The sequence below is a fragment of the Pieris napi genome, chromosome 2, assembly GCF_905475465.1.
Source record: "Pieris napi chromosome 2, ilPieNapi1.2, whole genome shotgun sequence".
Taxonomy (NCBI): domain Eukaryota; kingdom Metazoa; phylum Arthropoda; class Insecta; order Lepidoptera; family Pieridae; genus Pieris; species Pieris napi.
This window is the reverse complement of record NC_062235.1, coordinates 3,712,896-3,733,749: the sequence shown is the minus strand read 5'-3', so window position 1 is coordinate 3,733,749 and position 20,854 is coordinate 3,712,896. Positions and strand designations below refer to the sequence as shown.

The window sequence follows — 20,854 nt, the reverse complement described above, 5'->3', positions numbered from 1 at the left end:
CTTTAAGCTACGTGTTAAAACATTTAATTATTATCATTTCACTTTTAGAACCATTGCCGTAAGATTAAGGGTGAGATCAATAGTGCGCACTTGGACTTTGCTCAGACTTTACTTACGAAAAACACTAAGGTTAAACTATGATTTAGTATATTGATAGACATTTTAACGGTGAGATTAAGCTAAGCTCAAGCTAAGACAGAAATTGATGTTTCATTTCATGCAATACCTTCTTTATTATCCTTTAAAAAAGTAAAGAATGGTTGTAGTTAAGTCTGAGCAAAGTCTAAGTGCGCACTATAGATCTCACCCTGAGTATTGGCTAAAAATCATGGCACAGTCCACGGTGGTTGTTAACTTTTTTTTTTAATTCTTGACCATTCTTTACAAAAATACTTGATTATGACACATTTGTTTCTTTTATTAAGAAAACAGCTATTAAGAGCGGATTGAATTGCAATTTTAAAGTTAAAACTACAAACATACACTCTACGTAAAATGTTCGATAGCTTTCAAATACCATAGGAACGAAAAAAAAATTGTAAGTTAAGAAAGTTTTAGCCAGAAGAAAACTTTTATGACTGAAATAGGCTAGATATTTTTCATTTTCCGTTTCCGAAGGCGTCAAGAATACGGATATTTTTTTTATTCAATTAAAAATACTTAAAATATCATGTGCGGGGTCCCCTAAAAACTATGATCCTTAATAATTGTAAAGAGGTATTTGCAGTTAAAATATTTACAACTTCAATACATTGAGGAACAAATATACAACCATTCCATAAAATTCGATTTCATATTAAAAAATATTTCATAAATTATTGTAGAAAAAATTAAATTTCCATATCTCTATTTTTAGTTTGTCGGTAGAACAACATAAAAAAATTATATCAAATAAATTTCCTCAATATAAAATCACAAAATCGGAGCAATAAGCCAATTAGGCATGTATTTCGATGTATTCCTTGTTCCCAATAATTGCAGAACATTCTAGTTACTTTTCTTATATATAATATTGCGAAAATTACAAATTGTATTACTATTCGAGGTTATCGTCAGTCGTGAACTTTACTAATGCGAGAGCAAGACAGCACGATCGATGCGCAAAAGAGACAAATGTATTTCTTGGCGCACGTTATAAAAGCGATTCTCAAAAGCAAATATATGCTTTATAGGAATGTTGTCAATGGTCTAATAATAGACACGTACAGTTACGTATACCTTAATACGTACGTATGTACGTACATAATTACGTCGCAATAATCGTTCGCTAGAAGCGAATTTGTCCGCGATTTCAAGCCAACTAAGCCTAATTAGTTCCTTCATTTATATTCGTCCATAAATCGCTTGCACATATGTACGAGGTCAATAAATTTTGGTCTCATATTGGGATCCAGCGCCCAGCAATCCTTCATCAAGTGACGAAATATTTCTGACGGGCACCCATCCGGTATTTGGAAACTGCAAGAAGATTTATTGCTATAATAGAAAATAGGGGTTGATCGTAGAGGGGTGAAAATTAAGGGTTGTATGTATTTTTGTATGTTGTATCATAAAAAAATAGAAACAAAAAAAATTGTCAAAAATTTTTAAAAACATTTTTGGGGTGCACACCCCTCATCACTTTAGGGTTTATAAGATAGATAGTAGCTGATTCTCAGACTTACTGAATTTTCATAAAAAACTTCATAAGAATCGGTCGGGCCGTTTCGGAGGAGTATGGGAACGAACATTGTGACACGAGAATTTTATATATTAGACTAGCTGATTCGGCAAACGTCGTTTTGCCATGTTTATCATTTATAATAAAAAAATAGGGGTTGATTGTAGAGGGGTGAAAATTAGGGGTTGTATGTATTTTTAATGCTGTATCATAAAAAAATAAAGAATATTTTTTTTATCTAAAATAAAATAAAAAATATATTAGGGGTGGACTACCCTTAACATTTAGAGGGATGAAAATAGATGTTGTCCTATTCTCAGACATAGCCAATATGCACACAAAATTTCATGAGAATCGGTCGAGCCGTTTCGGAGGAGTTTAACCACAAACACCGCGACACGAGAATTTTATATATTAGATTAGGTCAAGGAATGGTCACTAAGGGTGATATTGAAAGCCGAGACAACGCTCAGCATGAACTTTAATATGTCAAATATATATATTTTTTTATATTACATACCAAGACGCCCTCTCCCGTGGTCGTTCCACATCAAATTTGGGGACCTCAAGACGTGCACGTGTTAGGATCTCCCACGCGGTTACTCCGTATGACCATACGTCACTTTTCGTTGAAAAGTGCCACGGCTCAACGGCTGACTCTGGCGCGTACCTATAAAATTTTTTTTTATTAGAATCTGGCAACTGAATGCTAGTTTTTCCTCCTATCCCTTGACTATATTACATAGGAAACACAGTTCTATGAAGTATTACGTCACGCAATTTTTGGAGATTATTAAACGCCTCCCCCCATGTAACGCGCCGTAACGTTTTTCTGTACCCAAGTATAGTAAAACGTTTCTTGACCACCCAGTGACTCTACACCTAAAAGTTTCCATTTTGTGGTGTAAAGTACTGAAAATAATATTAACAATAACGCGTAATTTAATCCCCGCCCCGCATCGGAACGTTTTACAAGAGGAACCCTCCCCTCCCAAAATTCGTTACGTAATACTTGAACGCTCCCTAAAGCAAAATTTGACAGCAAGAGACAAAAGAGTAATTTTTGTTTGCTTATAATATATATCACTTTAAAAAAATGTCATAAAATACATACCAGTTTATAGGCAATAATCGCTCAGTCTTTATCCTATAAGCACTCTCCTCCTTGGGAATAATCCTCGCAAGGCCAAAATCAGAGATCTTGACGTGGTATTTGTTTACAACGAGAATATTTCGAGTGGCTAAATCCCGATGTACTACGTTTTTTGCGGACACGTGATCCATTCCCTAAAACAGAAAATGCCAACTTTTGATACACCCAAAACCTATCATAAAACTATTCATAATTTTTTTTTAAGTTATACTTCTTTTGGCGCGTTAGGGAAAAATGAGAGTAAATGTTAACGATGCGCGCACACACCGTCACAAAAAACCGACACCCTGAAGTTAGCTATAGTCATTATTTTAGTTTTTATGACATTATACTTTTGGCGCGTTAGAGGAGTTAGTTTCGTTTTTCTACAAACGTAGAATAAGGCGAAAGATACAATTTTGGAAAAGATTTTTATCTAGTTACGCCAAAGTATAACTTCTAACGCGAGTACATAAGTACACACACTCTTTTTTTTAGTTTACGTCGTAGCTTATGATGACTAGCACCATCTCTGTTATCGAAATAATGCTTAATATAATAAATATAATAACAAAATCTATAAATGAGCTTGTATAATATCTTCCCAGGCCTAAAATATTGTTCTGGTTTTAGAAGGTATTGGAGACTTCTTATTTTTTTAACAGAAACAATGCCGTAGGGTTGTAAAACTTCAAACAACAATAAGTAATAATTGTTGTTTATATTAACAATCTCGTTTTAAATTTTTAATAATTCCACAGATTATATAAATACTAATTACAGATTATACAACGATTACTCATAAATAAACTTACAGTAGCAATATCCTTGCAATACTTGAGCAGATGCGAGAGCCGCAATTTATCGCCTTGGAACTTGAGGTAGTAGTTGAGTGAACCCTCCTCAAGGTACTCCATCACTATTAGAACATCTGACCCATGGTCCCACGAATATCCGAGGATTTCCACTATATTTATATGTTGTAGGGACTGAAAGAGTAAATAGTTTAAGTTTAATAACAGAAAAGCACAAGAAAGGAAAAATTTTATGTTTATTGACAAGTTCGCGTTTACTTTTACGTAACGGGTAAACGGGTAGAAGGCTTTAATAAACAATCACATAGCTAGAGGGCTCGCAAGTGCGTTGCCGGCCTTTAAATTATAATATGTTGCGGGTCGTTAATAATAGATAGGGACGGACGGTGAATGCATTTTGACGTTCTGGGGTGTAAATTGTCTAGAACTAGCCTAGACCAAAGAGAATATAAATACATACAATTAATTAAAATCTTAATACAAAGGTATGCAAGGCAAAATATGATATAAGGTTAAGGTTGTATTTATAACATAAAAAGCTATGAAATCATTTTGATTAAAAAAATTGTCAACCTTGCATTTAATTAAATTTATGAAAAATGGATTGCTTTTAAAAATTAAATAAACTTTTGTCACAATAAAGTTTATCATGGTATGGGTCACGTGACAAATGAAGTTCATGACTTATCTGTGTTTATCTGGGGAATAATAAGTTATTCTTACCTTCATAATTTCTAATTCATTTTTGAAATCTTCATACAAACTACCATTTCTCTCAGACTCTTGTCTTGTTAACTTTTTAACTGCCACTTCCATCCTTTGAGATTCTTGATTATCACGCTCCATCCACCCCTTGAAGACGTGCCCATAATTTCCCTACAATATTTTATTAATAAAGGTTTATCTGTGGTTCCATTTCCACTTAGAACTTAGGAATTTTAACCTAACAACGATTTAAACTTATATAAGTCAGAATAAATTATTCCTAAGATATGTCATAGTATAAATGAACGAACACTTATTTTAACGCAATGATAATAATGATACAGAGAGACCAAATATTTACTTTATTGCAATCACTACCGGATCTAAATTTTGATATATTCTCGTCCACACGGAAAATAACAAAATCAATTTTTAAACTATAACCATTATACTCTCACATATGTAAGAGACAGTAGAGCAGGTAAATTGAACTTTGTCGTCAATTTCTTATCTGTACAAATACAGTTTATTTAAAAAAAATGTTTATTATGGAACATAAGATACAGGTATCACTTATTCCACGTCATTAAATAATTTGAATTTGTAGGCATCCCTACTCATCGGCAAAGAAGACAGAGGGTGTAGGCCGAGAGAAAAAGCCGGCGTAAAAAACTCTTTTAAAATAGCAAATCATCAAACAACACTTATTTTAAAACAAATATCGCAAATTAATTAGAAGTAGCCTGTCTAGCACTAGTCCCAGGCCCTTTTATCAACTAGATAATCGTTAACTTTATAGTAAGCCTTTTTACACAGCTTTTATTTAATACATTTCTTTATTGTCTATTATCCAAACGAAGAATGTCTATACTTACACTGCCGATCTTCTTAGTGATAGTCACGAGGTAGGTCTTTCCCTGAGATACAATGGACTCCATAAGCCGTGGAGCCGAGCAGGCAAACTCGTCCGCGGTCTCTAACCCAAGTCCCAAACCGAGCACGCTGCTACGGCTACTACGCCCGCACGATAACGTCTCGTTGCGTAACGCGTACGCCATCGCGTTTAAGTTATGCTCAAACGAGTTCGCGCTTTTGTTGTCTCCGAACTATTAGAAAGATATTATTTTTTAGTAGTGAAGATACACGAGTTTAAAAAAAGTAACATAAAAATCTGATCTATTGTTTAAATTCAATTTGATAATTTGAAAAAGATCTCTTAAAAGTGTTACCATACTTAAATTATGTACATACAGTGTAAATTCTTTATAACGAATTTCGAGAAACCGAGAATTTCTTTCGTTATAGAGAGTTTTTTTTATTCGGAGAACAAAAAACAAATTTAAACAATTACAATAATTTCTAATTTTATTACTATCAATAGGTAAATTATTCTAAACGCAACGCTTTTCTTTTACTGGCCATCTTGACAGTTTCAACGTTTGTTTACGACTGATAATACACGATAGGTGACGGTGGTGCGTTTAGTAACTGAGACCAAAATTTCCTACAATGCAAATTTTTGGCTATATAATCTATGTAATGTGAATTAATGTATGGGCTTTGTGTTAGCCAAATGTTACTTTATTTACGTTATAGAAAGTTTTTCGTTATAAGGAATGACGTTATAAAGCGTTTACACTGTATTTATATAAATTTGTATTATCTTTAAAAATTAACTACTGATGACTAAATAAAAAAAACTCTTGTCCCTTGCATTACATTAAAACATAGAATAAAGAAATTAAAAATCCCGGGGCGTATTTATGTAAATATTGTTTCCTTAAATATGTCCTTACCATATTATCGTAGTGATCGGACATTCCATTAATAGAATTAACACTACTTTCCACAGACAACAAGGACTTATTGCTGCCCGCATCGCTCAACTCACTAGGAATAAATCTGTCACCTGTAAACAATATTAATATTTATATCCGAAGATTTCAAAGCAATATCTCATTTTATCATACACGACATTGATACATTGACTTAAATTGCAGTCTTTAATAGTAGGGCCTATATATTTCTAACAGACTGGTGGCCATGAGGCACACGATCGAGAGGCCGGCGTTGGGCCAAACAGACAAAATTACGATGACGGCGGAGTAAAGATAAAGGACATAGTAGAAAATTGTGGAATTCTTTGGAGGAGGGTTTTACCCGTGGGGAGTCCAACCAAAAATACACCCACCTTGCCCTTACATATTATTTATGTACGAGCCAAGGTTTTACATTTTGCTCACTCAGGGTTTCTTAGTTTTATAAGCGTGGCGATTTCCTAAATCGTCGGAGTTACGCCCCGAAAGTATAGCCAGACCTCGGCACTCTATTGAACTGCTACGTTGTAGTCGTTAAATAGCAATTAACATTTCATTATTTTGCTTATATTCTATTGTTGTACGCGAGTGGTAAATATAGAGGAAAACTAAATCCTCTATTATTTAGAGCACCCCGATGATCCAGTCACCGTACATTTTGGTCCTTCGAGCCGAATTTGAACCATGGACCTATATATACAACTTTTTATGTTTATTGCTTCCTGTTAATGTCATGGATGGTATATGTGTTGTACTTTTTATGGTTTAAAAAGCTATATTAATATTATTATATGTTTTTAAATTTTTTTTTATTTAGCATTGCGGCTGTAAAAATGGTCTCACATCTCTTATACATCACAATTTTTCTGTATTATTAAGTATGGATACTGCAGCTAAATTGTTTGTGTCTATGATACAAAATTATTATATATTCTTATTGTCAATGTATTTTATTTTAATCCCTATTGTTCTGCTTTAATAATGTTTCTCAGTGAGTGACTGTATGTGATTAGGTAAGTAAAATATCAAATAATTTAAAAGTGAATTAGTTTTAGGCGTCCATAAATATTTCATTTAATTTTGTATAAACACTAATATAATATGTACGATATTATTATTTTTAATGTGCACACAATGTGAACTACAGATTACTTTTACTTTATCAAAATACAACATCATGTATGGTCGGTTAACTTACTTGAAACCGTATCGTGATGTTCTAGATGGTCGAGTGAAATCTTTGGTTCTTCATATTCGTGTATAGGTACGTATTCTGCAAAAAAATTGTCATAATAGGTAAAGTTATAGGAATTAAAAAGTTATAATAAAAGCGGCATTTTAATCAAATGTGATAAAAAACTCTACAACATTTTAGGGAGCGTTCAAGTATTACGTAACGTATTTTTTTGCTTTGTAGAACGTTACGATGCGGAGCGGGGATTGAATTACGCGTTATTGTTAGTATTATTTTCGACTTTCCGGTACTTTACTACACATAATGGTAACTTTTAGATATATAAAGATCACTGGGTGGTCACGAAACGTTTTACTATTGGGTACAGAAAAACGTTACGGCACGTAACATGAGGGGGGGGGTGTCAATACTCTCCAAAAACTGCGTGACGTAATACTTGAACGCTCCCTTAGGTCTGTGTTCCAGAATTCTGTATCTATTTCGGATAAATATTTTCAATCAAAAACCCTTTTAACCGACTTCAAAAAACTGAGATATTAGACAATCAAATAAAATTACACTTCACTCTAACAGATAAAGCATATTTTAACTAATACTCTGTAAATTATTTGATTGAAATATTTACCTCTGTGCAGCATATGATTCATATCTCGCATGATCTCTTGCGGTCTCAGAGGCTCACTTTGCCAACATTGCCTCATCAATGCCCACACTTCGCTGGGACACCTCGCCGGACGGAGTAACCGGTCGCCCATTTCGTAACTCTAAAATTCAGTAAACGTTTAAATCTAAAGGCAATTTCTTCTACAATACTCTGTTGCCCGAACTGTTTGTTTGAACTTGTTCTCAGATGGATTTTTCGTAACTGAAATACCCTCAATACTTTTTTCGAAACTAAACTCGCATACTAATGGTTATAGGTGCTGGGCTCATAACCAGTTAAATTAAACGAGTATTATAAAGTAATCAAAGTGTTAATTATTTATTGTAAACCAGACAATGGCGGAAAAAGTAGTTGGTACACAGAATAATAATACTGATCTGACTTGACATAGACAACTATAGAGCGATACATTCTATAATGACTGAAGGCGCCAAATTTAAATTTTATACAACCTAACACTGAATTTAAAATGCATTATTATAAAACGTGGATCATATTTTGTATAACAACAATGGTAACTATGATAACAAATGCCGTGGACATGTGTAGTCCATGTTTTATAATTAGGCCGTAAATTTTATGCTCCGTGTTTCCGGTTGTGTACTACTTCCGAAAATACAAAGGAAAATAAAACTTTCTTATCATTACATTATTTACATAACTCGACGCGACGTCTTATTTTTTATGTCTCTATATAATTAAAAAAGTTATAAAGTTTATTTATTTATTCACAATTTAGCAACTTTATATAATTGACTATGAGAAAGTGCAAACAACAAGGGGCAAACGGGCAGAAGGCTCACCACACCACAAGTGTGTTACCGGCCTTTTAAGATTGGGCACGCTCTTTTCTTGAAATATTTATGCCTTAGCACAACCCCATTATATGACTACAGTTTTAGGACACTAGTCAAAACACTTAAATACGGGCCCTAATATTTATAAAACCCGGACATTTGTTAGCCAGACTCATTGGGTGCGCAGGAGTCGATATCAGGTTTTCCCACTAAAAATACATGCCCAAATTCAGCTGTTTTTCTTATTATAATAGTTATTAAAACAACTCACCCTTGAAGTTAAAACAGGATTAGTATGAGTTGGCGATTGTCCGTATGAAAACACTTCCCAAAGAGTGGTCGCGAAGGCCCAAATATCGCCGGCAACCGACCTCTTTGCCAGGGCCATATCAGCAAAGAAGTCCACAGGAATCCAATGAACACTAAAATTGCCATATTAAAACTAAGCACCTTCTCAGTAAAGACGCTCTTTTAAATTTGGGGGGTACGCGTCATATTAATGTGCAAAATTGTTAGGAATTTTTCTTCTAGAGTACTTGGGTAAAATATTTTTTTTTGCCAGTGACCTTCACCGAGATGCTTATTTAATGAAACGTATTTTATATTTAATTTAATATGTCAATAAATATATTCCATATGGGTTGCCTAGCAAATTTCAGTCCAGAGTATGTTTATTAATATTTTTTTAAAAAATATTTTTTTAAATATTTCACCGGTATGATTATTAGATAAATTCTATACCTATCGAAAGTATGAAGCCCATAGAATATGCAAACGTTAGGTTGTTTTTAATCAATTAATTATTTATGTGTATATTTTTTATGTGACACTAAAGTATATATACATCTTTAGTAAAAAAGAAGGTTATAGTGATTCATATATAATACTACCCTGATTAAAAATATTGATTGAAAAAAATTAAAAAAATTTACTACATGCAAATTATAAAAAAAATATTTTTTTTTAAATATTAATTAAACATACTCTGGACTGAAATTTGCTAGGCAACCCATATGGATTATATTTATTGACATATTAAATTAAATATAAAATACGTTTCATTAAATAAGCATCTCGGTGAAGGTCGTTGTATATCGGGATCGTATACTAATACATCTTTTATATGTAAATAAATACTGAAAGGAACTTAAATTAATCTTCATATGCCTGTATTACATTAGATATACATGTTCCCATGAATGCGTAACGTTAATCTTTAAAAGTACTCAACCGATTTTGATGAAGACATTTCCGCGATATTTGTTAACGTAATAATAACATACATTTACGAATAGCACACATGAAAGCCCAAATAGATATATTCAAATATTGCCCAGTTCCAGCAGGTCAAATTGATAACTTCCTACTTTCGTAGTCAGTTAAAAATATAATGCCAATGTCAATCATTGATGCTACAACCTTTGTCTCTTCTGTATATGTTTCGTGATCATTGTTTTGCCTAGGCAAGTAGCCTTCCGTGCCTGACACACACCGATGACTTTTTAGGCTTAAGGCATTCCACACGATGTTTTTCTTCTTCTTACGAGCAAATATAGAATGCGCCTAGACAAAAGTACATTGTCATAGTCGGGGTTCGAACCTACGCCCTCAATAATAAGAGTCGCACACTGAAGCCACTAAAACTAAAAACCACTTTTTTAAACATTTCTGTTAACCCAGTTAAAAATACAGCCGAACCTTTTCTTGTGAGTAAATTAAATTCAATAAAATACTAACTCTTGTGGCGTATACTGCCTCAGCGTTGGTCCAGACAGCTTCACAAGTATCCTGTCAGCCTGATGAGAAGCAAGCAGCAATCGTCTGCATCTAATATCACCATGGACAACTCCAGCTTCCGATAAGTCCCATAGGGCTCTCGCGAGGCCGGCCGCTACCTTCTTGAGATGGAGCGGCTTAACTCTTTCTTCGTTTTCCCTGTGATTAGCCATTTATTTATATAATAAAAGTAGACAGGTGAAAAAGAACCCAAAAGCTATATTTACAATAATAAAAATATAAATTATATGTATTTTATTTTTACTCCCAAACATCACACATGGCAAAATTAGGACAATTAAACACGTGTGAAAATATGCTGGAAAATGGATATACACGTGTGAAAATGGCATGAGAAATTAAGAAGGCGCCAGACCAGTTCCAAGGAACTTCCTCACAACAAAACAACAAACCTCAAGGTGTAGCTGGTGTCCTATTTTACCTCCTGCCCCATAAAAAAAAGGGTGCGTGTACTTATGTACGCGCGTAAGAAGTTATACTTCTTTGGCATTATTATAAATAGTTTTTGATTGCATGCAAATAAATAATTACAATTAAATAATCAAAGACTGGAAAAGGACTAATTAAGTTCAGTTTACAGTTGAAAAATTAAATAAGTAAATATTTATTATTATTCTTTTACATTAAGTGTAACATAAATTCTATTATTATTCGAATGTTGTTTTTAAATTATGTCCAATGCCGTAGCATCTTCCGTGGGCAACTTCATTCTGTTAATTTTGTGTCACGGTGCGCGCGCATCGTAAAATTTCACTCTCATCAATTTTTCATAACGCGCCTAAAGAAGTATAACCTCAAAAAGTGGTTGTCTCTTGCCAACCTATGGCCAGATTCTAAAGCATGCTTTAGTGGAAACCAAGTTATCCAGTATATACCTTAAATAGACGTCAAAAGGTCCAAAGGGCAGGTACTCGAGAACTAGCGCTGTGGGAGAGCTCAAGGTGACACCGTACAATCGAACTATTGAGCTAGACTGTACGCACGCCCATTTACTTGCCAACTCGACAAAATCCTGAAAAATTATTTTATAACATGATTAATCAGATATAGATGAGGCAACACAAGATTGTTAAACCACTAGATTTTTAAACGCGTCCCAAACCGCACGTTGGGGTTACGTAAAATATATATTCAACCAAAAAGTCTTACGTATTTTCTACAAAATTTATTTTCTTTGTAGGCAAAGTTACTGAATTTACCTTCAAATAATCATTGGCTCTATCTCTTTGCAATGTTTTGAAGGCGACTTGCAGTTTCTTCGTTTCGTCGAGTCTCCAGAGCGCTTTGTATGTAGCGGTTATATTTTCGGAGCCTACTTTCTCAGATCCTGAAATTAAAATATTTAACATTATTAACAAATTTGAGGTCGTACGTTGAAACCCCGGCGGTCCACCATTCCATTCTTTCGCATTTCACACCTGTATATAGAAGAATAACATTGTGAAGAAACCGTGCCTTAGGGAGCGTTCAAGTATTACGTCACGCAATTTTTGGAGATTATTGACACACTCCCCACGCACTGTAACGTTTTTCTGTACCCAAATATAGTAAAACGTTTCGTGACCACCTAGTGACTCTTTATACCTAAAAGTTACCATTAGGTGGTGTAAAGTACTGGAAAGTCGAAAAAATATTAACAATAACGCGTAATTCAATCCCCGCCCCGCATCGTAACGTTTTACAAAACCCCCTCTCCCAAATTTGTTACGTAATACTTGAACGCTCCCAGCCCAAAAAGTCACCTGTGTCAGGCACAGACAGCCAAGACCAAATGTAGTCAATGGTTTTTTTATTCTACTATCTATTGCTTATAGAATAGACATTCAGAAGAAGTTAGAATAAGATATTTAGGACAACTATTTTTTTAAATGATATATAAAAATACAGAAATCATTATTCACTTGTTTTTTTAGACATTGTTAAACTTTTCTTAACATTTTAATTGCTATTATTCACATGGCTTTTTTAATTCAGATAACTATACTTTTTTAACTTTTAAACAAACCTGTATATAATAAAATATCCTTGTTTGGCAAGCATCTAGGACTTTTGTTATCTTTTAGAATATCCTGTAACTCGGCTTGGTCGATCCTCACTCCTTTCTTAACGGGCTCTCCACACAGCAGTAATTGTGATTTATCTAAAATATTTTTAAATAACTTCTTATAATCTTTATTTATAGTAATTAAATGGGGTGGGCATTTTTGAGTGATACATGATTCTTAATCTTAATTTGTGACGATTGCTTCTCGAACTCAGGATCATAAACTTAATTTGAGTAAGTTTAAGATTAAGTAAATACTTAACACATTTTTATAACAATAAAAAAAAACACTTTAAATAGATAAATACTTCATATTTTTGTAAGTCAGTTAAAAGTAGGATTATTTTTATTTTCTAACTAAAAGGAACTGATCTTTAGATAATAAATTAAATACCATATTCCGAAGGAGGTATACATTCGTTGAGAAATATCCTTCCTTCAGGGTTCTGATGGCAACTGATCAGCCTTTCGATACTAAAATATTTTTCCTGATTAAACACGTAGCCGTCGCCTTTGAAGTCAAGTAAATATGTTTCTGTTGTGCTGAAAGTTAATAAAAACAGTTCTTTTAATTGTCTGGTCTTCAACGACGTCTTATACAGGTCTCTCATAAATCAACGCCAAGCTATTTAATAGGAAATAGCGACTAACTTCAGAAGCAATATTTAAAAATTCTTTGAACTTTGGGCTAAATACGCTGTTTTTATATGCTACTAGCAGACCGGCCAAGCGTTGCTGTGGCTAAGGTTTTTGTTATATTACATAGTAGCAAACTATCAAAGGAAACGGTAGGAGAACACCAGTCATGGGGACCACCATGCCTTTTTGGTGGTCATGCCATTAAATTGTAGCTTATATGAAACGTTGGTACTTTCAACATAACGCCAACTGTTAGAATTGTGACTATAAAATAATAAACAAATATTTTGCAATAAAATAATATTACGGGTATAAATTGAGATGTAAGCTATCCTATCTTTTAAGTTGGATCAAACTACACACGGTGTGCAAATTTGAATGAAATCGGTTCGGTAGTTTAGGAGTCCATAGCGGACAAACAACGTGACACGTAATTTATATATATTAAGATTTGCCAACATTTCATAGTATTTTTTTCAAAGAGGCCGGAGTTGGATCGAAGAACGTCACATGGTGCATACAATTCATTTACTTATTTATAAAACACGTGACATAGTATTTTTTTATTAATTTTCTGGAGTCACTGGACCAATAGGATACATTTTAGTGCCACGGGTATTAAAAAAGGCTTAGATGGATCTGAGAGACTAAAGAGAAACTCTGATTAGCTTGCAAACAGATGTTTGCCAGCGGTGGGACACTACGGAGCGTTGTAGCCAATTCGCAATTCGGGTTAAATAGTTAACATTAAATCTGTGTTCAGTGATGCCAACTTGGAGTTTCCCCAAAATTAGGATTAATATTAGGAACCAAATGTCTAGGGAGGGGGTTTTTAAGGGGGTTGATTAATATAAACTCCAATGTGCTACATCTAATACCCCATCGAAATAATAGCTCAACAGTTAGAAAAGTAAAAAAAGTAAAGAATAAAAGAAAATCAGGAAAAGCAGAAAAGTTTATTGCAAGAAAAGTTAAGAAAAACTAAATATCAAGAAAAGTTAAGCAATGTTCGGAGAAAGGACAGCCAAGTTGGCAGTACCATATTTTTTAAATAAAGATTTTTTTTTAACACAGTCATAGAATGGCAAGATTCAAAATTCAAATACTAGGAATTAAAATTATAAACAGAAATTTATTGTTCACTTGAATACCCAGCAACTATTGGATTTTTGAAAATTATTTCAATAGAATGCTTTATTCCTGCAAAACTCAATTAACGAAAAACCAAAGAGAACCAAATAGTTACCTATTTTTTGTACAGACATCCAGGTAATATATATTATAATCATCCTGACATTGTCGAAGTATAAAACAACCATATTTTTTACTTCGCTTTTCCTCCAACTTCCGATACGAAAATGCACCTCTGTAACAAAAAAACGACGGCACTCGAAGTGAAAACTTGAATATTAACGTTGTGCATTTTTGATATTTTGGAATGGTTAGGGAATAATTTTGCACGAATTGTATTAATTATCAGTATAAAAGTACTATCATTTATGTGGTAGAATACAATATTTATTTATTGCGCTATCGTACACAAACATGACAATTTATATTACATTAAATACGCCGCGCCAGCTGTCTACTCTCCACCCATCTTACGAATTCTTCGATCAGGTCACGTGTCCTGACGCGAGTTTAAATTTTTTTTACCCATTCCAAAAAAAGTGTACAACGCCGCTTACGTACAAGTTTTCACTTCAAAAAAGTATAAGCCGGTTAGGTGAATCGGTGGAATAGTATTATCTATATAAACAAAGTCGTGTTAGTTACACTATTTATAACTCAAGAACGGCTGAACTGACTGGCTGAAATTTGGTGAGGAGGAAGCTTAGAACCAGGAGACGGACATAGGATACTTTTGATCCTATTTCTGAGGGACGTGACATAAAATGTGGTATAACAAAACTCAGGCCGGCCTTGTTTGTTGCGATCAGAAGTCCTAGGTTCGATTCCCGGCGAAAAAACATTTCAGCCCTGCGATTCTGTAACTCACACAGCGGTTTTCGCAGCGGCGGTCGCGCTCAAATCAGTCGTGAAGCAGTCATTTTATGATTTGGCATTCATATAAGGAGGGAGCTTGTAGTTTATTGTTTAGAAAAGTGAGTTACAGAATCGCAAGGCAGGACGTTGTTTAATATTTGTCTTATTTATGTTTAATATTTCTATTATATTAGGAATATTCATACCCGACAGGTCCGTGACATCTTATCCTATGCAACTCCTTGAGAGATGGTGTTTCGTCATCTTTAGAAAGATTAAAAGTCCATTTCACCATTAACCTATTATAACAATGTTAAAATCAAATTATTATGGCACTTTAAAACGTATGCAACATTTTTAAGTCTTAAGATATAAAACAAAGTCGTGTTAGTTAGACCACTTATAACTCAAGATCGGCTGGACCGATGTTAGCTATCTCTTTTTTGGTGGATTCTTCTCCACTCTAGCAGAATAAGTAATAAAATATCGGAAAGTTATCATATATATCGTAACAATAAATTAATTAATTATTTGTACGAATGCAAACAGCATGTGGTGCTATCTGTTGACGAAATAAGAAAGTCAAAGTCCATTAAATCATCAAATATCTGCAAATATGTCACGAAAGTGAGTGATATGGCGGTTTTTGGCATCCAAACCTCTTATACCAACGAAATAAAACATTTCTGTATTTGCAAAGAAGTTGTATTAATGTATAATAACATGTATTATACCTTGATGAAATCCTAAATTAAGTTTATCTAAAGTTAACACTATATCATTAGAATGTTAGGCGGAACGAAGTTCGCCGGGTCAGCTAGTTAAACATAAATGACAATTTTACAAGCGTTTAAAAGTTTGGTCCCTGTGGAAGGACCTTTAAAAATACATATACAAGAAAGAATTGTACTAAGAATAACAAAACTGGTATTACTATATTAAGAATGCACAATGCACATCGTTCGAGGTTGTGCAATCATTGGCAGTTAAAATATCTATGTGTCAGAGATACTTGAAATGGCATGGAAAATAATTAATAAAATAGATTGAAAAAATTGTATTGTAATTACCTATAGTACCCATCACAGATCGATATAAACGAAGTTAATTGTTCTTCAGACTTGAACTTAAGGAAAAGTGGTGTTCCTCGTCGAGACACTTCCAAGCTATGGTCACCATTTCTCGTCAGATATATCAACTCTTCAATAGCGCATGCGTGGAACCACTGCAATTTTGATTCATTTCATACAATATTCACATAAAATCGCCAAATACTTAATATTTACATAAAATATTAACTCTTTTGCAACAAAAAAAACGGGTAAGTACCTAAGATCGATTTTTAGTGGTTTATGCAACTGTCCTATAATAGAGGGTATTAAAACATGAGTGTAGTTTTCAAAATAATATTACACGAGTGTTTTAATACCTAATTATATGCAGTTGCATACACTACTTTATTTAATCTCATGGTTTCCAAGTCATAAAGTTGTTGGTAACATTTGTCGTACGCTTTTCTTGATTTTTCTGGCAAAAGACTATTCGTCAGTTTCGTAGCTGTTTCTAATGTCAGGTAGAATTAAATTTTCATCAGTATCGTCGGTGTTGCTTGACATTTTTGCTACTAGTTTTAACCAACAAAATATTACTCAAATTCGTATGTACGAAATAGCGCCAAAATGGAAAAAGTCTCGTTATTGGTATATTGGCTCGGAACCAGCGCGTTGCGCGCGCAGCCCGCTCACTACAGATTATGTGTACTTAAATTGAATTGAAACCTCCTTGGTCGGGACACATTGTACTTTAATAATTAAAAAAATATTTTAAAGCATTGTTTTGTTAAGTGTCCTGTAAACGATCAAATTGTTTGTCAAATTATTTGATAGCGTACTGCTGTGTTTGAGGCGTTTGTCAAACAATCTACGTGTTTGTCGTGTTTGATGGATTGATGTCGAGTTTGACAAACAGGTTTGAACGTGAACGGCGGTGTTTGTCAAACAAGATCTCACTCGTTGTATTGACATCATGGAGGACGGTACGCTCAGTGACGATATGAGTGGCAATATTACGAACAAAGAATTTACGTTGCATTTCATATCTGTGTATCGTGATATGCCGATGTTATGGAAAATAAAATCAAAAGATTATATGGACAAGAACAAGAGAATTTATCTCTTAATTTCAACCATTCTCGACTCCATCGTCTTCTTTTTTTTGTCTTGATACACAGTGCTAGAGTCAATGCCAAAAACGCGTCATCTGAAAGACTCATTGTAAGCGCTCGGCACGGCGACGTCACGTCACGAAAGGAGAAACCAGAATCTACTAGAAATTTAACAAATTTGTTTGATATTTGGTTTAAGCTATTGTTTGATGAAAACGTGAAGTTTGACAAACAAATTTGGCAAGCAAATTTCATCGTTTACAGGGCACTTTAGGAGAATAATGCTTTAATTTAATTTTTTAATTTTCTTAAAGTATGTAAATAAAATATGCCAATAAAAGTCTGTATTTCATTTCATAATTAGAATATTACCGAATGTAATTATATAAAGTTAATTAAATAACATTTAATAGTCTGTGTCTGTATACTTATAATCATGTAAATTAATTTGGGCAATATATTATGAATTCTTTAAAACCAATGTACATGGTCAAACAATAAGAAGTGTTTAGTAATAAAGATAAGATTTTTTTACTTTTTTTAATTAGTTGCCCGCAAAAGAGTATATATGAAGTGTAGAACCTCAATAGCAAGAATTGCCTGTAATTTAAATAGGCCAATAAGAAGCAGCATAAATAATATTGTCTTAGGTTCGTTACATACATCTCGCTTCAGTGTATTGTAGATCCGAATTCCAGGTTGATGTGGATGAAATGGGGCAACCACAACTTTTACAGGAGTGCTCTCTGCTCCATTTTGCCATACTACATCCTTATATTCCTCTGCTAAATAGTTTGGTGCAAGTCCATACAACTGTTGTAGATATAAATTTTTCACATAGCTGTAAAAGTTTAACCATTTAGTCCCAGAAGGTGCATGTATGTATAATAAGATGACTGGAAGACATATCTATAGTAATCTTCTATCTATATATATAAAAAGAAAATGGTGTTCGTTTGAGGCTCTTTCACGCTTAAACCACTGATCGTATCGACATGAAACTACCACCATTCGATGCGAAATTTTTCCTAGATGGTTTATGGCTATTTATTTATTAAATTCCAACGTTCCTTCATTTTTTTATTGCTGTTTTACTTTTATGAAAATTTATCCATACGGACTTCACCGCGGAAACATTCGGGGAGGCTTCCTAGAACCTCTAAACGTCAACATCTGTTAAACACTCGATTTTCGAAATATTTCAATTTTCTTAGCGGGAAGTTAAAAAGAAGAATAATAAAAATATGAAAAAAAATAAAATAATGAAACATAAAATTTATTTTAATTCGTCCAGCAAAGCGGGCGCGAAACGGCTAGTTAATAGATAGATTTATACTTTGATGGTTACTTATAACTAGGAGAAGTTAAAACTATTCCGCGGAAACATAATTGTATTGACTTAGAATAAAAAAAGTGGAACAAGAGACCATGGAATTACGTGATTTCACTCAATCTTTATCAAATTACATGTAATAAATTGGTTTTATCATCTATATTCCTCAAACAATTTGTTATCTATATAAAATAACTTAAAAAATTGCTCACTTCACACTATGACCAGCAGAGCACAACTTTGGTAAGCAATCATATGCATGCTTCTTTAGGAATGGCCCATGACTCTTTACAACAACTTTAGGTATGTACTTCTTATAATTTCTAACAACTTCGTTTAATTGTAGATTGTCTTCTAGTATGACACGCATCCTGAAAAAATAAGTAAAATAAAATAAATATCACATAGATATTTTAAGATTTGAGAATTATGGAATATAGAAATAATTAACAGTATACAGGCCAATAATTATGTTACGTATAACTGTATTGTTATTTAAAAGCTAGTGTTAGAATACTATAAAGACATCCAAAACCAAGTTTCATTTTTTGCAACTAATTTAAATTCAATTTCTAATAAATCATTGTTTATTGTAGTGGGGATGATACATAATACTAATAGTTCTAAGTTTGGAGAACACTTACATATCATTCTTGATAAAAAACACAGTTAATTCAAACTAATATTTAAAGACAAATATAACAATAAAATGGGAGGTCAATCAAATTTTTACATTAGTAAACTTATCTTGTAATCTAAGCTTATCCGTTTACAATTATTTAAAGATCCAATCAATTAACAATTTATGACAAATAAAAAATTGCCACTTACATGTCTGCTATACCTAGTCCAAGAAGTTCCCGTTTATGTTCAGGATATTTAATCTCTGGTATTTTATTCTCATTGACATCATTTCTTGCTTGTTGGAAATAATAATCATATGTTGTCATATCAATATTTATCAGAAGGCTCAGTTGGGGAACCTTAAAAAAGGAAAATACTGAATTAAATTTATTTTATTATTTTCATCAATTATAAATTCAAAATATTCTTCAGAAAACCGAAAATATATTTAAAGTTAATAGTACAATCTAAGCAATGTCACACTACCTTGAACCTGATTCTAAGTTCGTAATCTCTTGAACCGGAGAGAACTTTGCTGTTATCTTTGAGGAAATAGTCCGTGCCTTTAATCCGTAATGCAAATAGGGTACGGGTTAATGGAGGTATCCCATATTTCTTGCACAATAGTATACAAAGTTCCTCAGCTGTTAGAGAATTTGAACATGGCACAATATTGGCCACGGGATCGACAACTACGGCAACTTTGACTGTCTCGTGTGAAGCCATGGTTTATTTTGTATACTTGAACAACAAAAAAATTAGACGCCACCACTGATAAGGCTTAAATTAAAAATGTGTGCACCATATCGATGATATAATAATATCTCGTCCAAATGATAATCATTTTGGTAATAAGCATAACAAGTTATGTACGTAATGTATAAATCAATGAAATAACTAAAATGTTTATTTATAAACTAAGTAAGGTCACCACTTGCCACTGCCACCAATACACAGACTACGGACTACGAGATCACCAATTTTCATATATACAATGGTACTCTGTGCCACCGTGATAATTCCACAGTTTATATCTGTCTTCATTTGTTTATTGTCTTCATAAAATAAACGATTAGATATATTATATCAAAAAATATGTGATTATTCAATTTAAAATTCTGAATAGAAATAAGTTCAATTAATAAAAATAAATAAACCTAGTACCTATACTAATTCCATTAAGGTAAAATTAAATTTGTAATGTCACAACAAACTGTGAAGGAGGACATACCAATATATTTACCAGATTTTGGGTAAACAACACACCTAAACGTCCTTAATAATAAGATAATTATGATTCCGACTAATTCGATTCAACTGGAAAAAATCGCAAAGCGAGTAATTTATTCCATTGTATGTCCATAGAATGGTATTTTGTATAAATTCGTGTACTTTATTATCCAAAATATACTGTAAATAAATATTTGTAATGGTTTTCCTTGGTAATAGGGTAATGAATAAATTATTATCTTCAAATATTTT

General features: G+C 33.1%; 1 protein-coding gene across 1 annotated transcript; it reads right to left on the bottom strand.

Moving 5' to 3' along the window:
- Positions 1–547: 547 nt before the first annotated feature.
- Positions 548–20,336, bottom strand: LOC125061240 (tyrosine-protein kinase hopscotch). Its single transcript, XM_047666572.1, has 22 exons — positions 19,859–20,336; positions 19,580–19,731; positions 18,961–19,119; positions 18,079–18,256; positions 16,322–16,476; positions 15,458–15,550; positions 14,512–14,631; positions 13,021–13,169; positions 12,588–12,722; positions 11,782–11,909; positions 11,458–11,594; positions 10,523–10,720; positions 9,057–9,207; positions 7,950–8,088; positions 7,328–7,402; positions 6,109–6,221; positions 5,188–5,418; positions 4,331–4,483; positions 3,608–3,781; positions 2,775–2,947; positions 2,181–2,330; positions 548–1,458 (listed from the first exon to the last, which is right to left on the bottom strand). Exons 1-22 carry the CDS (start codon positions 20,096–20,098, stop codon positions 1,320–1,322), a joined length of 3,342 nt encoding a protein of 1,113 aa, XP_047522528.1. The 5' UTR covers positions 20,099–20,336; the 3' UTR covers positions 548–1,319.
- Between the last annotated feature and the right edge of the window lie 518 nt (positions 20,337–20,854).